The sequence below is a fragment of the Kogia breviceps genome, chromosome 19 (genome assembly GCF_026419965.1).
Source record: "Kogia breviceps isolate mKogBre1 chromosome 19, mKogBre1 haplotype 1, whole genome shotgun sequence".
NCBI lineage: Eukaryota > Metazoa > Chordata > Mammalia > Artiodactyla > Physeteridae > Kogia > Kogia breviceps.
This window is the reverse complement of record NC_081328.1, coordinates 47047562-47065615: the sequence shown is the minus strand read 5'-3', so window position 1 is coordinate 47065615 and position 18054 is coordinate 47047562. Positions and strand designations below refer to the sequence as shown.

At 44.3% G+C, this 18054-nt stretch overlaps 1 protein-coding gene across 3 annotated transcripts in view; it reads left to right on the top strand.

Moving 5' to 3' along the window:
• Positions 1-18054, top strand: part of RPTOR (regulatory associated protein of MTOR complex 1) — a 337818-nt gene that overhangs the window by 270558 nt on the left and 49206 nt on the right. For all 3 annotated transcript variants that reach the window (XM_059048339.2, XM_059048338.2, XM_067021425.1), the window contains one exon: positions 15543-15617. In XM_059048339.2, the coding sequence (XP_058904322.1) occupies positions 15543-15617 (75 nt within the window). The remainder of the gene's footprint in view (positions 1-15542; positions 15618-18054) is intronic.

The window sequence follows — 18054 nt, the reverse complement described above, 5'->3', positions numbered from 1 at the left end:
CAAAACCCTGGATTTGAGAGTTTAAAAAACTGAATTTAGGTCCTGTTGCCCTCAATTTCTTAAGCCAGCTATTTTTACTTCCCACAGCCATCATCTGCTTCTCCATAAAGTTGTGGTAATAACAATTCCTGCAGCATGGTTACAGAGATCAGAACTACGGTGTATAAAGCGGTTTTGGAAACTTTAGAGTGAAGGGAGTAGCGGTAAAACCTCATTTCTACCCAGCCTGTCTCTGCTACACTAAAGCCTTTTGTTGCTGATCTGAAAGCCTGGTCTTGTGGCTCAGGAAACTGTACCTTTTGGTCATTTCTACTTTGCCCTTTGTCAAAATTAATTGAAAAGCCAAGCTACATAAACAAGAGGGCTTTCCTGGAGAAGTTATTTCAGAACCTTCCTTTCTTCTCTCCTACTTCAATACCTTTGTCATCTGTATCACACGTTTAGAAATTCATTGGCACTGCTCTTGATACCTGGCCATTAAGGACCATGTGCAAAGGCTCTGGATGCATAAAATGGAGAGGCTACCATGATGCGAAGCCCAGTGAAGGGGAGGGACGAAAAGATTTCCCCTAACAGATGACGGGGTGCAATCGGCCACCCAGGCCTGCTCCCCGGGGCCACCAGTGCTACAGAACACCTTCAGCCAACTGTGATTCTTGTATTCATCAGGATTTTTAGTAGCTTTTAGTACCTGGAAATAGAGAATGCCTTTATATTTAGTTTTTGGAGTGACTATTTCTGCTTTAATTTTTTTTCTTTACATGAAAGTAGATGACCCTTCAGAATTGCGCTTTGCTGCTGAATTCTCATGGAATTTGCAGTTAATCATCGTAATCTGGTTTGAAACTGCCTCTTGGTCACATTTGTCTCCAGGGATCTGTTTATCTCTGGAGCCCAATATGGGAGAGTTCGTCGACAGCACAGATGCTGCAGTGCTCCTCCATTACACCTGCTCTAAGGCCATCTCAGGGCCTGCGTTCACTGTCTGCTCGATGCTGGAGGAATTACACATTTAATAACACTTGAGGAGCTGTTCCTGGGCCCAGCTGGAAGTGTCCTAGCCTGCAGTGTTCTTGTAAATGCAGGCACTGGGACCATCCTCTGAATCAGCTCCTTAACCAGCTTGTAGCACCTGTTTATTTAAGGGCAGTCATCCCACTGAGAGACATTTTTTAGTATTTCCGATTGAGACTGAGCATCATTTACGTCATCCTTCCTTTTCAAGATCACCCTGGCCTGAGTTTCCAAGAGATTAAAGTTCCGTGTGTTTCTGAGGAGTTGTTCCTCCCCTCCCCTCCTGGCATCTGGCCTCTGCTTACTCATATGGTATGTGCCTCCCGCAAAGCTCAGAGCTCCCAGAGTGAGTCCTTGATGTGGCCACCGTGAGGGTCAGAAGTCATGTTGTTTGTGAAGGGGACGCCCAGCTTGGGATGAAGGAAGCTGCACAGAGTCACAGACAAGGCGAGGTGTTGCAGCACTCCAACGCACTCAGCTGTCCCCGGGCTGGGGAGCTTCCTACCCTCGGGGCACTTCCCCAAGAGTTAAGAAGGTGTGGGCCCCACTCAGGCTGTACTCCCAGCTAAGGGATGAGTCTTGGGCCCCCTCTTCGTCCCACAAGCATATGTTGAGCACACACTATGTGTCATTATGTGAGGGGCTCCTAAAGGATTCAGAGAATTACCTGAATTATTTTTTTGAGCTCAAACGTCCATTTATTTCAAAGCAGTAATAACTTAAAATTATAAAAACCTTTCCGCCGTTGAACACGTAGAGGGTGAAGTCAGATACAAATGGGAAGGGAGTCAGACGCCCGGCCCTGGGGAGGCCGGGCTCCCTCCGCAGCCAGGAGGGAGGGGTGGGTCCTCCAAGCCTCCGCCGCTGCAGGCCCAGTGGCACCGCAGTCCGTGGGCATGAGGGGTGCAGGGGGCCACGGAGTCCGCAGTCCCGTCCCGTGGCCCAGTGCTCGCCCTGGGGGCCGGCCGGGTTGCTCAGGAGCTGCTGGCCAGGTTCTCATTACCAGGCAAGCTGAAGGAGGAGGACAAGGAGGAGGAGAAGTTCACCCCACCCCTGCCAGGCCCGGGGGTAAGGGCGGTGGTCGGTGGCCGTATTCTGTCCTGTGAGGCTTCTTCGGCAGACGGGGCAGCTGTCGTTCTGCTCCAGCCAGGGCACGATGCAGCTGTCGTGGAAGAGGTGGTTTCAGGGCAGCTGCCGCACGTGCTCGCCCAACCTGTAGTTGTCCTTGCACACGGGGCACTCCAGCCCGGAGCCTACGTGCTCCTCGGTCACGGGGGTGGTGGGGAGGGCCTGGATTTTCTTTTTGTCTGAAGGCGGGGGGCCCGTGTTTTCAAATTGATTGAGGCACAGGAATTACCTCAGCCTTAGAGAAGGTAGGCTCAGTCTGGGAAGAAGCAAGGAGGGGAACTCCAGAAAGAGCTACAGGCTCAGAAGGATCAGGTGCCATTTGACTGAAGGGGCAGTGTGCACTGTGGGGGCACTGATGTGCAGAGAAGGCGTGCCTCGGGACAAGGAAATCTAGTAACAGCACATTAGGAAAGCCCTTTCCTGTTGTCTTGGTGCCCTGATAATCTCCAAGAAATCTGGTCCCAGAGGATCTCTTCTCAAATCACCCATACACCATGTTACTCTACACTTACTGCTACCAAGCAAAAATTACCAGACACGTGAAGAAGGAGGAAAATATGACCCATAATGAGGAGAAAAAGAAAATGAGTCCACCGAAACTTATTCTGAACTCTCACAGATGTTAGAATTAGCAGACAAGGACATTAAAATGGTCATTAGAAGTCTGTTTCACATAAAAAAGCTCCACTGAGACATGGAAGATATTAAAAGGATCCAACTCAAACTTCTAGAAATGAAAACCATGATACCATGACATGAAAAGTATACTAGATGGGATTAACAACCGATTAAATGTTGCAGAAGAAAAATTAGTGAACTTAAAGACATAGTAATAAAAACTTTCCAAAATGAAGCATAGTGAGAAAAGAAACTTTTATAAAACTAAAGGAACATCTTTGAGTTGTGGGACAACTGCAAGTGACCAAATATATATGTACTGGGGGCCCCTAATGGGGGATGGCAGAAAAAATATTTGACGAAATAATGGCTAAGATATTTTCAGATTTGATGAAAACTATAAACCCACAGATCCAGGAAGTTCAACAAACCCCAAACACAAGAAACATGAAGAAAACTACACCAGGGCACCTGATAATCAAATTGCTTAAAAAAGTTAAAAAACTCAGAAGCAGACAATAAGAAAAGGAACAAAGAAGCAAAGATAAGGATGACAGCAGATCACTGGTCAGAAACAGTGACTGGAGGAAGACAGTTGGGGCTGCATCTTTAAAGTCCTGGAAGAAAAACCATCAACGTAGAATTCTGTACCCAGTGAAAATATCTCTAAAAATTGGAGGCAAAATAAGGACTTTTTAAGACATATAAAACTGAAAGAATTCATCACTCTTAGATCCACAGTATAAGCAATGTTAGAGAAAACCCTTTGGGCGAAGGAAAATAATACCCGGAGGAAACATGCATTTACACAATATGGTGAAAAGCACCAGGAAAGAATGCTCCACGGATAAATGTGTGGGGTTTATTTTCCTTGTTATTTAAATCTCTTTAAAAGATAATTGACTGTTTAAACAAAAAGTAATAACAGTGTACTATGGAGTCTATAGCATATGTAAAAGCAAAATATATGCTAACAGTAACAAAAACGTTGGGAAGAGAGAAATTGAGGAAATACTATTGTTAGGTTCTCTTCACTGCATTGAAGTGATATAATATCACCTGAAGGTGAACTGTGATAAAATGTAGTCCATAAACCTTAAAGTTATCACTAAAAATTTTTTTTAACTATAGCTAACAAAGGAGGTAACATGAAATCATAAGTATATACAAGCAACACAAAAGAAAGAAGAAAAGGAGGGAAAGGGAACAAAGAATAGATGAGATAAATACTACAAACATAATAACACAATAGATTTAAGTGTAATCATATCAATAATCACAATGTAGAGAGTCTAAATACCCAATTAAAAAGCAGAGAATGTCAGATTGGATTTAAAAGGAAAAAAAGAATGAATTATATGAGCCTGAAAGAAATGCACCTTCAGTGTAAAGACACAAATAGATTAAAAGTAAAAACATATCATGCTACCACTAAGCAAAAGAAGGCAGCAATGCCCCCATTAATGTATCAAAGTAGGTTTCAGGGCAGAGAATATTACCAGAGACATAGAGGTGTTTCCTAACACTAAAGGAGTCCACCCGTCATGAGAATAGAACAGTCTAAATGTTTATTCACCTAATAACGGTATTTCAAAACACATAAAATGAAAACTGGTGGAACTGCAGGGGGAAATAGGTAATCCATAATTACACCTGGAGAATCCAGCACTCTCTTCTCAGTAAATGACAGAACGAGTAGACGGGGAACCAGGGAGGTTCTCTCAGACACTTGAACAGCACCATCCATCTGCTGGACGAAGCTCCACACAACTGTAAACCACATGTTCTTTCTAAGTGCCAGGGACATACACCAAGATGGACCTCATCCTGCATCATAGAACAAACCACAACACATTTAAAAGAACTGGAATCTTAACACAGCATATTCTACAACCACAGTGGAATCAAATGCAAAATCAAAAGACGTAATAGGAAAATCAACAAACACTTGGAAACTAAACTGCATACTTTAAAATAAATGATTAAAATATTTTAATTATAAAAGTTTAATAAATAATATGAATATATTGTATAAAATAAAACTATTAAAGTATAACTGTTATATAAATAAATGTATAAGCAGCATAAATATGTAAAATCATATTTATAATTATAAGTATGTATAAAATAAGTGGGACTGCATCAAACTGAAATCTTCTGCATAACAAAGAAAACAGTCAACAAAATGAAAAAACAACCTTCAGAATGGAAGAAAATATTTACAAACATCTATATGATATGGGGTTAATATACCAAATATACTACTATAAGGAACTCTTGCAACTCAAAAAGAAAAAACCTGATTAAAAAATGGTCAAAGCGGGCTTCCCTGGTGGCGCAGTGGTTGAGAATCCACCTGCCAATGCAGGGGACACGGGTTCATGCCCCGGTCCAAGATCCCACATGCTACAGAGCAGCTGGGCCCGGGAGCCATGGCCACTGAGCCTGTGCATCCAGAGCCTGTGCTCCACAATGGGAGAGGCCACAACAGTGAGAGACCCGTGTACCACCAAAAAAAAAAAAAAAAAAAAAGTTAAAGGACCTGAATAGACATTTTTCCAAAGAAGACATACAGCTGGCCAAAAGGCACACGAAAAAGTGCTCAACATCACTAGTCATCAGGGAAATGCAAATCAAAACCACAATGAGGTATCAACTCATGCCTGTCAGAATGACTGTTGTCAAAAAGACAAGAGATAACAAGTTCTGGCAAGGGTGTGGAGAAAATAAGGGGTGTGGAACCCTTGTGCGCTTTTGTTATAAATGTAAATTGGTGCCACCACTATGGAAAGTAGCATGGAAGTTCTCAAAAATTTAAAAATGGAGCTACCATACAATCCAGCAATCTCACTAATGGGTGTATATCCAAAGGAAATGAAGTCGGTAGTATCTCAAAGAGATATCTGCACACCCAAGTTTGTTGTAGCATTATTCACAATAGCCAAGATGTGGAAACAACCTAAGTGTCCATCATCAGATGAATGAATAAAGAAAATGTCACACACAAACACACACAGTGGAATATTATTTAGCCATAAAAAGGAGGGGGAGATCCTGTCATTCATGACAACATGGTTGAACCTGGAGGAAATTGTGCTAAGTGAAATAAGCTAGATAAGAGAGAGACAAATGTTGTATGATCTCATTCATTTGTGGAATCTTAAAAAAGTCAACTCATAGAAACAGAGTAGAATGGTGTTTGTCAGGGGCTGGGGAGTGGGGGAAATGAGAAGATATTGGTCAAAGAGGAAAAACTTCCACCTATAAGATAAATAAGTTCTGGGGATCTAATATACAGCATGGTGACTAGTTAACAATACTGTATTGTATACTTGAAAGTTGATGAGAGTAGATTTTAAGTGCTCTTCTCACTCCAAGGAAAAAAAAAAGGTAACTATGTGAGGTGATGGATATATTAACTTGATTGTGCTAATCATTTTACAATACAAACTTTAACCATGACATTTTACACCTTAAATATATACATTTTTGTTCATTATACTTCAGTAAATCTGGGAGAATATTTATGTATATTTTATAATGTAATTGATATTTATAAACTTTAGTATAATTTGTATATAATTATAAATATAATCATAAACATATTAATATGTAAAATAATGAAATAAAACTTTTTAAAATAATTTTTTTCAAAAAGGAGGTCTCAAGGGAAGTAAAAAAAAGTACCTTAAACTGAATAAAAAGGTATATACAACGTATCAAAACCTGTGGGACACAGCTGAGCAGTGCTGAGAGGGAAACTTCTAGAACTAAATGCATACAATAGAAAAGAAGAAAGACAACATTTAGGCAAAAACACAAGGTACAAAGTGATACATAGCCAGGAAAAATATGGGTTATCTTCAGTAATCATATTAATTACATAAAGATCAAATATCTTCCTTTCTTTGTCCTGTGCAGATATGACTTTAGACAGATCTAATCTTTCTCCTGATATTTTTCACATACTGTTTTAGGCAGACACAGGGAATAATACACAATTCTGTGTCATAAAAATTATTCCAGAATCTTTCAACGGAAAAACTTCTCGTGAACATAATTTTTTATATGATAAATATGGAAGATTATAATTATTTATAGTCCTGTAAAGGTAATAAAGAAAGGTTTCAGGGACTTCCCTGGTGGCATAGTGGTTAAGACTCCACACTCCCAATGCAGGGGGCCTGGGTTTGATCCCTGGTCAGGGAACTAGTTCCTGCAAGCATGCTGCAACTAAGGAGCCCATGTGCCACAACTAAGGAGCCTGCCTGCCGCAACTAAGACCCAGTGCAACCAAATAAATAAATAAATAGATAAATGTTAATTCCCCTTATTAAAAAAGAAGAAAGGCTTCCCTGGTGGAGCAGTGGTTGAGAGTCCGCCTGCTGATGCAGGGGACACGGGTTCATGCCCCGGTCCGGGAAGATCCCACATGCCGCAGAGTGGCTGGGCCCGTGAGCCATGGCCGCTGGGCCTGCGTGTCCGGAGCCTGTGCTCCGCAATGGGAGAGGCCACAACAGTGAGAGGCCCGCGTACCGCAAAAAAATAAATAAATAAAATAAAAAAGAAGAAGAAGAAGAAAGATTTCAAATCACTGACCTCAGCTTCAACCTGAAGATGTTAGTAAAAGAAAAGCAGATTAAACCCAAAGTAGGTAGGAGAAGGGAAATAATAAAGATCACAGTGGAGGTCAGTGCAAAAGAGAACAGAAAAGCAGTAGAGAAAATCCACTCAACCAAAAGCTGGTTCTTTGAGCAGATCAGTAACTGCTCAGACTGATAAGGAGACAGACACAAAACCCCAAATCAGGAATGAGAGAAGTGGCATCACTGAAGGTTCTGGAGACACTGAAGGGATAGTGAGGGAGTTTATGGACAACTTGATGCCCAAGCTTTTGATAACTTTGATGAAATTAATTCTTTGAATGACACAAGCTGCTCACTTAAGAAGATAGATAATCTGAATAGCACTGTATCTGTTTTTAAAATTGTATTTTTGGTTTAAAACTTTCCTGCAGGGCTTCCCTGGTGGCGCAGTAGTTGAGAGTCCGCCTGCCGATGCAGGGAACACGGGTTCGTGCCCCGGTCCGGGAAGATCCCACATGCCGCAGAGCGGCTGGGCCCGTGAGCCATGGCCGCTGAGCCTGTGCGTCCGGAGCCTGCGCTCCGCAACGTGAGAGGCCACAACAGTAAGAGGCCTGCGTACCACAAAAAAAAAAAAAAGTAGAAGTGGCATCAAAATGGGCAAAATATCAATGGAACAGAATAGAAAGTCAAGAAATAGACACACATATACGGACAACTAACTTTTGAACTTACAAAGACAGTTCAACTCAGTGGAGATAGAGATAGTCTTTTCAACGTGTGGTGCTGTGGCCATTGGACATCCATCTGCAAAAAGTGAACTGCAATCTACACCACGTACCATGACAAAAATTAACTCAAAATGGGAAAATATTTGTGAATCATTAATTTGATTAAAAACTTGCAGTGAGAATATGTAAAGCACTCTCAAAATTCTATATGAAAAGAAAAACGCAAACCAAAAAATTGGGCAAAAGCTTTGAACATACACTCATTAAAGAAGCATGATGGCACATAAGCACATGAAAAGGTGCTGAACATCATTCATCACCAGAGAAATGCAAAGTTAAAACTGCAGACAGATACCACCACATACCTATCAGAATGTCTGAAATGAAAAAGACTGATAGTATCAAGTGTGGGTTGGGATTTGGAGGAACTGAAACTCTCATAAATTGTGTTCGGAATGCAAATGGCACAACCACCCTGGGAGGTTTCTTCACAGTTTCTTATAAAGATTAACATACATACTCAACCATCAAATCCAATCATCTTACTCATAGATAGTCACCCAAGAGAAGTGAAAGCATATGTCTAGACAAAAACTTCTACATGAATGTTTATAGCAGCTTTATTTGTAACAGCCAAAAACTGGACATAGCCTGAATGTCCATCAACAGGTGGATGAATAAGCAAATGGTGATTTACCCTTACAGTGGAATACTACTCAGCAATAAAAAAGGGTAAACTAATCCCCAAATAATTATGCTGTGTAAAAGAAGGATACATGTTGTATTATTCCATTTAAGCAAAATTCTAGAAAATGCAAACTATAGCCACAGAAAGCAGATGAGTGGAATAGGAGGAAGGATTCCAAAGGACATAAGGAAACTTTTCAGGAGATAGCTTAATTACCTTGATTGTGGGCATGGCTTCACAGGTGTAAACATACATCCAATATTGTCAAATTATATACTTTAAATATGTGCAGGTTTTTGTATATCACTTATACCTGAACAGACCTGTTAAAAAATTCAAATTGTAGGATAGTCCACAAAAAAACTGTAATCGTCCTATCTAGATTTTCAATTCAAGAAAGACCAAAAAATGTGGGGAAAATTGTTCCAGATTAAGACTCATGTTGCATGACATCTAAGGGCAGATTCTGACTGGATCCTGGATCAAAAACCAAAGGCTATAAAGGACATTATTTGAACAATTGGGAGAAATTTGAATAAGGACTGAATATCAGATAATAATATTGTATCAATGTTAAATTTCTTGAGTGTGATCATGGTTTTGTGGTTATGTAAGATAATGTCCTTTTTCTTAAGAAAATTTCCAGGCAAAATGTCATGCTATCTGCAACTTTCAAAAAGTGCAGAAAAATACAGGGGAAAGGAAAGGGAGAAGCAAATGTAGCAGAATATTTTTTATTAACTGTCCTTCAGGTCGTGTGATGGAATCAGCTATCAAAAGCAACATTAAACGTAGATGAGAGAGTCCAGAGAATGTGGCAAAATCTACCCTACCCTGGGAAGATGGCGGTGGTTGTCTTTTAATAAATTCCTTAAGTTGTTTGTTATCATTTGTTTTTCTGCTAATTAACAAGATTAAGAGAGGGGAGGGACTTCCCTGGTGGATCAGTTGTTAAGAATCTGCATGCTAATGCAGGGGACACAGGTTCGAGCCCTGGTCCAGGAAGATCCCACGTGCCACGGAGCAACTAAGCCCATGTGCCACAACTACTGAGCCTGCGCTCTAGAGCCCACGAGCCACAACTACTGAGCCCGCATGCTGCAACTACTGAAGCCCACGCCCTAGAGCCCGTGCTCCACAACGAGAGAAGCCACTGCAGTGAGAAGCCCACACGCACCACAATGAAGAGTAGCCCCCCACTCACCGCAACCAGAGAAAGCCCGCGAGCAGCAATGAAGACCCAACGCAGACAAAAATAAAATAAATAAATACATTTTTTTAAAAAAGAGAGGGGAGACAGTTAACGATTTCTATAAGCTAGGTTCCAGTTAATAGAGGTTTTTCATAGACACAGCTAATATGTAATTCAGGCAGACCTTCCCTAGTTACAGCTAATAAAGTTTTATTTATAGTGCCACCAGGGGACTCCAAGGGCACAGTGTCACTGAATTTGGAAAACCATTGTGTGTCGGTATAGAGGAAGTACATCCAGATTTGGGGGACACAAAGAGCTTCACTGTGTGTGCCAGCTATCCCAGTCCCAAGAAGGAACACTTGGTGTGAGTGAAAAGCAGATCAGAGATTATTGGAGTTTTACTTCTGTAGCTCCCCCCCCCCCACATCTGTGCTAGTTCTCCTTCTTAGTCTCAAAACTTCTGCTGTTTTCTCTGCATAGTGCTTTTATCCCAGCTCACTGACTCTGAACGCTCACAGCCTCTCTTCCTGCACCTGTATCCCCCCTTTTTCCAACTCCCCCACTCCCAGCTCACAGTTGAAAAAGTGAGCAGGGTTAACTTCCTCTCCCATCCAAATATGATTCATGTCACCCAAATTGGAGTGTGATCAGGTGGGCCAGAGGATCTGCCATCCAGAACCTGCTTTTTTTAAAAAATTAATTAGTTTATTTATTTATTTTGGGCTGTGTTGGGTCTTGGTTGCTGCGTGTGGGCTTTGTCTCGTTTCGGAGAGCAGGGGCTACTCTTTCTTGTGGTGCTCAGCCTTCTCATTGTGGTGGCTTCTACTTGTTGTGGAGCCTGGGCTCTAGGCGCGTGAGCTTCAGTAGCTGTGGCACGTGAGCTCAGTAGTTGTGGCTCGCTAGCTCTAGAGCACAGGCTCAACAGTTGTGGCGCACGGGCTTAGTTGCTCCGCGGCACGTGGGATCTTCCCGGACTGGGGCTGGAACCCGCGTTCCCAGCATTGGCACACAGATTCTTAACCACTGCACCACCAGAGAGGTCCCATGAATCTTATTCTTTTAATTCCTTTTTTTCATTGTTGATTGAGTCTGATTTTATACGGCTTACTATTGGAACTGTTTTGTTTTGCATTTCTGGGACTTTCTAACATTCCTTCTTTCAGTTTGCCCCCTATTGAGCCAACTGTCCTGCTGTCCCATCTTGCAGCTACCTGCAAATGGACAAAGGGGCTGATTAGCTGTCACCACGAACTGTCTTGTCAGTCACACGGTGTTGAGTGGCAGCCAGGCCTGGCTTCCTGTGAAACTCCCGCCCAAAGTCTGGCTTGCTGTGGGCACTTCCCACCTCCTCATTTTAATGTAAATAATTTAATTGCATCGATGGTCCATTTAATTTCTAAACGATAGGTTATAGAACACAAAACAAAATCACAGCATTAGAGAACACAGTTTGCAAAGACCCACGTTTACCCAGAAGCTGTAGTCAGCAAGGCTGTGCTGTGTGAGTGATTCTGGGTGTCGTTTTTATTTTTTGGTAAAATAGAACTGTTGTGCAGAATGGCCTCTTCTTAGCCGTCATTCTGGTTAAATGAGGTTGCTGCTTTTCAGAAGCGCTGGGAGTGGGTTTTACTCTGGGGAGAGGTTCAGATCCACCCTCCTGGGGTCCCTGGAGAACTGTGGGCCAGCAAAGCAGAGACCCCCACCCCTGCCACGTCCAGACAGATCTGCCTGTCCCAACACTGGTTTAGCCTCCAGGACCACTCACCTGGGAAGAGGCCAGGCCCTGCTAGACATGTACATTGATGATGATGACAGGCCAGGTTGCGGCTGGGTATGTATCTGTCTGTCTGGCTGGCTGGCAGGACGGAGGGAGGGAGGCAGTTGTTCAAATTCCTGTAGTTGCCAAGAGTGAAGTGAAAAGCTGAAGGAGGACGCAGGAGGCTTTCACCTGCCCTCCCCACGCAGGCCACTCGGCCCCGCACAGGCAGATTGGACTGGGTGCTGCCAGGGAGGTGACAGATCACCCTTTCGCAGGATGAATGGGTACAGTGACTCAGGCTGCAGGGGACTTTCCCGGTGCATCAGTCTGTCGCCGAGGGCAATCCAGAGGCTGAAGGGCCGCGTGATTAATTGTCAGACTGTGCTGACTCACTAGCTCTGCAGTGCTGATTCCAGTTGAGGTTGGGAGAGGTGGGCAGGGGCTACTCAGCCAGAGACCATTGCCCACACGACCAGGTCTCGGAAGTTTTATAGAAGGGCAACCACAGTTTGAATGTGTGGAGAATAAATAAAAAACTAGTAAAGAGAGTACATATAGCAGTGGAAGAGATTTTTTTAAAACCTCCATCTAATTTAATATTTATTTTCATTTTGTACCGAGATGTCACATTTTCTACATTAAGATATGATCATACTGACTCCGCCACCCCTTACAGGGACAGGGGATGGACGAAAGCTTCTCAATCTATACCTTTCTGCAGCATTTTGATTTTTGAGCCTTTAAATACATTTACAAATTTTGTCCTGTTTTGGCTGCACCAAGCAGCTTGTGGTATCTTAGTTCCCCAACCAGGGATTGAACCCAGGACCACGGCAGTGAAAGCACCAAGTCCTAATCTCTGGGTCACCAGGGAAGTCCCTGCATTTACAAATTTTAGAACACATACAGAAAAGTAGATGGAAGGCATAAAAGCATTCATGTACCAGTGATTTTCCCACTGATATCAGTTATTTCAGCATTCACGGTGTCTCTTCATTCTGAAGTTTACCTTCAACACCAGAGCATCTGACGAGAATATTTAAAGTAATAAACCATTTGTTGGAAAATGAAAACCTGTATGTATTTAACTATCTTGCTACACTTGGCAAGTGGGAAGGCCGTTGTGCCGAGGCTTTGAAGCGTGCAGAGGGACGTGCGTCTTTACCTGCCTGTGACTGTGCTTTTGGGTTTGTGAAGGACAGTGAACTCTTGTGAGCAGTGAGCAGAATCCCTGCTCTGGGATTATTTTCTCAGGAACTACTAGTTTTATGGCCACGTACCGTTGTTAAAACTCTGGATGTATAAACAGTCCAACGTAGTCCTACATCTGTCTCCAGACAATTCTAATGTTCTGGTAGCAGTGAGTCAGGGTGCACTCCAGTGTCGCTGTCTCTTGTGTGAACCCGGCTTACGTCTCCGGCATCCTTTCCTCATCCCGAGGAGTGAACTCTGCAAGCTGAGGACAGGAAACAGGACCCTCCCTCTGTGTGATTTTCTCCATATTCACATCAGGACATGAGTGGCTGCGTCCACTGGCAACACTGCTCAGGCCTGTCCTGCCGATTGCGCCTCATTTGATGCGTCATGCCTGGTGGTCTGTTGGTCTGTGCTCAGTGTGTGTCTTCCTGCTCCCCAGGAAACAGACTTTATAGTCTGCATTAAGGAGAATGAAGGTGGGATCTCCCCCACAGCATCCTTTGCCAGAATATTCCGAGGGGGAGCACCTGCCCTCCCCCGGTGAGCTTACCCTTGCAGAAGCCAGGGTCTCTGGTCGGGCTTGTCCTGGTCTCTGCTCCCTCCTGAGAGGGATCTGCTTGCAAACTGCATCTTCAGCTGCTGCCACAAGGAACTATGTGCTTGCTTCCCCTTCTGCTTTTCTTCTCTTCCTTGCCTCCCTCCCTTTGCCCCATGTTAAAAATATAATTCCATGAAATCCCTGAGACAGAAGCATCAGAGCTGTTGGGTGTGCAGTAGGGGAGGGGCTTGCTTAGGAAAAACCATTTCGTAGTCACGCTCTTCCTCACCTCCACCCTCTTTCTACCCTGGCCTTAATATGTCAAATCTGTGGCTTGATCTGGGGGAAATCAAACACAAGAGGGGACCCTTGGAAAGCGGCTGTGTGGAGGAGTCTGGGCTGCCAGAGCCCCGCGTCTCTCTGGGAGCTTTCCACTGGCCTGTGCGTGCACCGCATCTGTGACCTGCATTTCTGGGCCTTTGTAGTTTCAAGGACTGTTTTCTCTTCCTTATAAGGAGGCACTTGGCCAAGTCAAGAGGGCAAGCAGGTGGCTGGTGGCCTGTGTCCCAGCATCCTCAGAAGTCAGAGCCCTGTAGGTCCCTGGCTCCCCGGCCGTGGACAGGGCTGGGATGGCTGATAGGGTGATTCTTCTAAACCAGTTCATAAAGGACACCTGCTGAGACCTGAGCGTGAGGATGGACAGGACCAGAGAGCATTATTATGGTTCCCACCTGCATGGCAGCCTCGTCCAGACAGCGGTCTTTCAACAAGGACAAGATAATTGCCATTTCCGATACTGAAGATGTATTAAAGTTATAGCTTCACATACTCCCACAGGTGCCTCAGCTTCCGAATTAGCAGGATATGACTTAGTGATACTTCGTTACTCTATGATGAGACATGTGCTATGAGCTTAGCTGTGAATGTGTGGGCCTGGATTTGAATTGTGGAATCTCTGGTTTCAAAACAAAGGACATTGGCTTTATTCTCAGATGCAGGCGCCTAAGCCCTGTCCCTGGACGTGGGCACTGCACTACAGGCACGAACTGAGTGCTTCCTCCCAGCCCCTTCTGGACGAGTCTCTGCAGAGGGCATCAAGCTGATGCCTTTTAGTCTATTTGTCAAAACCTTCATTCAAAGTGAGGCATCCCTTATGGGAGCGACTTGAAAGCCGCATGCTTTATTGGCTTCCCTGGTTCTTGGGGATTATTATCCTGCTAACCTGAGCCCCTGGTGCCCCTGCTTCCTGACCACCCCCTCCATCTTGCTCAATTCCCACTTAAACAGCTGAGTCCATTTGCCACCTTATTAGTTTATTGATGTAAGGAAGAAACACCTCATTATCAGAACACCCTGAGAAGTGGGCCAGCGTGGGAGAGAGGGGGTCAGGGCTCCAGGCTGCAGTAAACAGCAGGTTCCGTCTGCAAAACCGCCCTGCCCCTAAGAGGGCTTCACACAGGGCATGCCCCTGAGCCAGCGGTGCCCTGCAGAGGTAGAGATGTATTGTAGTGCATAACTTTCTCCTTTTATTCTCAGAAACTCAGATCTTAAAATTCCAGTTCTCTCTTCTTGAATGGCCTTTTTCCCCTAGAGTGGAGCATGCTGGGAGCTGATGGAATTCAATGTCTCCCTGTGGACGCGTTACCCTAAATCACTAAGCAGTTTTTCTGGGTATTGATCCAGGGCACGTCCCAGCTTGAAAGGCACAAGGAGAGGCGCGTGGGCCCCGGGCTGACGCGGGAGGGAGGACGTGTGCAGAGGCTGCAGGACTCAGACGGTCTCCAAAGGAGCCATCCAACAGCCAGGGCACCCCCATTCGGCAGGTACCCAGAAGGTGCTTTCGAGAACGCCTTGGAGCTGCTGCACTTCTGAGAGTGTGTGAGATGCCAGCCCTTTTCCCACAGCCAAGGAAAAATGTGTCTCCATACAGCCGTCGGAATTATTTTTTCAGATGAAAATTGGACTTGAGAGGAGAAAATGATTAAGGCATAAAATATTCATTGCACATTCGTTTGTTCACACATCCCAAGAAGAAAATGAAGCCCCTTCCCGGAATTGCACTCACTGTTTCTCCTGTGTCTCTCTCCCCAGTCGTGCCAAGCTGACCTGGTGAAGGACAACGGCCACAAGTACTTCCTCTCAGTCTTGGCAGATCCGTACATGCCAGTAAGGACCAGCTCTGGTGACATGTCTCCCGGGTACCCTGGGGAAGGTTGCTCCACGCAGAGGGGCCCGCAGGGTGGCAGGAGGGGGTCTGCTCTCGCCCCGGCTCTGCCTCACTCAGACGTTGCCCTTTGCTTCCTGGCATATTATTTCAGTAGCTGCTTCCCTGAGTAAAGAGTTACAGTGAAACATGACACACAGGCTGGTTTTTTGTTTACATGAGTCCATTTTCTGAGCACATCTTTGCAGTGAAGTAGAGTCCACTCTGCCTCACACCCTGTCAGCCAAGTTAGATCAATGAGTACTTGTACATCCATAATATGGCAGTTCCTTTGCCCAGTGCAGGTTCTGGACATGACAGGAGGCTGTTGCACCTTCTCAATCAGGAAGGAAAGACAGGGGGAGGGGGGCGGGGGGGTGGAAAGAAAAGATTGAAAGTTTAAATTTTAAATATATTTTATTGTATTAAGTTGTTTAAAAATTAGTAATCCATAAATAGCATATAGAATAACTTCCTATAAGTGTTTTTTAAGTTAATTTCTATGTTCCCTACCTCTAGATCCTAGCATAGTAAAAAGAACAAAGTAGACACCCTAAATAATTACTTAATATAACTTATTTTTATCAGAATGTTTAATTAAGTCTAACAGCTTGTTCACACAGTCTTAGGTGGCTTTGGTTGTATAAAGGAACTTTTGTGTGTAAATTCACCCTCTAGTTGGTTTTCTGAACTAAATGACAATAATAAAAAAACAAACACATTTTTCAAAATACAGAAAGCGTCAAAAATAGGATTGTTATGAAAGGTAAGTAGAACTTGTGTGTTTTAACTGAAGTGTCGTTTTTAAACATTATCATAGGCAGTTTAAACTTTATACAAATGTTGGAAATAATCACTTCCCTGTTCTTCAGGGTAAGATACAAATCAAACAAATAAGACATCTAAGCTGATAAAATGCAGTAAAATGGTGAGCGAAGCCGGCACAAGTGGGCCCCACTTCAACTGCAAACACATTGAAGTTTTGAGGACATAGATGTGAAAGAAAGGAAAGGAAATCCCCAAATGCCAAAAACTGATGTCAGAGGAGGGCCACGGTGGGACTCACAGGCAGACCTCATAGTGACCCTGTCGCTCCACGTGCGTGCAGCCCCGAGTCTGCGTGGAGGACACGGGCCTGTGGGGCAAGCCACCCACTCACCAGACAAGGATGAGAAGAGCTGGTCCTGTCTGTCCACATCTGGGCGGAAAGTCAGGAAAGGCCTCCGTGAGAAACAGAAACCCCCCCGTTGTGGGGGGAGCCGCCAGCTAAGAGAGGAACATGAAATCTCCAGGGCCTGCCTGGAAGCGGCAAAGGCTGAACCTTTCTGCAGGGACACCTACGAAGCCAGGGTACTGAGACTCGTGCCAGGAGCGCTGGCCTGCTCCTAACCCACGTTCAAGGGACATAAGCAGAGCTGGCATGTAAGAGGGTTGGCTCCCCAAGAATTGAAACTAATAGGATTCTCTGAAAAAGACTGATAATCAATACAAATAAGTATGTGTAAAATTACTGAATAAACAATTTGTTTTAATTACATCTAAAAATAAACTCTATGTTGTTTCCTCAGAAGTACTTTTGTGGGCTTCCCTGGTGGCGCAGTGGTTGAGAATCCGCCTGCCGATGCAGGAGACACGGGTTCGTGCCCTGGTCTGGGAAGATCCTACATGCCGCGGAGTGGCTGGGCCCGTGAGCCATGGCCGCTGAGCCTGCGCGTCCGCAGCCTGTGCTCCGCAATGGGAGAGGCCACAACAGTGAGAGGCCCGCATACCGCAAAAAAAAAAAAAGAAGTACTTTTGTGACTATTATAAAAGAACAATGTATTCTGTCCTTTTTACTCCTCAAAAAATGACCAACTAGAGTCTTTTAATAAATAGGCAGATTTGGGGGGGGGGGGGAAGAACCTGTAATGAAAGACAGTCACTGTCATTAAAAGCTCTGTAGACGAATTAAACAGCAGAATCGACACAACAGGTGAAGGAATCCATGGAGAAATCATGTGCGATGAAGCAAAGCGGAGACGTGACAGAGGGGCTGAGAGGGCTCACTGCATCTATCACAGGCCAGAGGGAGATGGTGGGGGCAGGTGAGGGGGCAGGGGACACACGATCCAACTGGTCTAGCGGAGAATTTTCCAGATTTGAAGAAGAAATGAGTTTTCAGGTTTATAAAGCACAACTAGTCTTGAGAAGGTTAAATAAAAACAAATCCACACAAAGACTTATCATAATGAAAGTAGAGAATGTCAAAGGCAAGAGGAAAAATCTTGAACGTAACCAGGACAAAAAGGAAGATTGTTGCAAAGATGTGGACAGCAGAGTAACGGGTGGAAGACTGAGCAGAGGCCCTCACAGCACAGGGGGAACCATCACCCCGGGACCCTGTGCCTGCCCCGGTGTCAG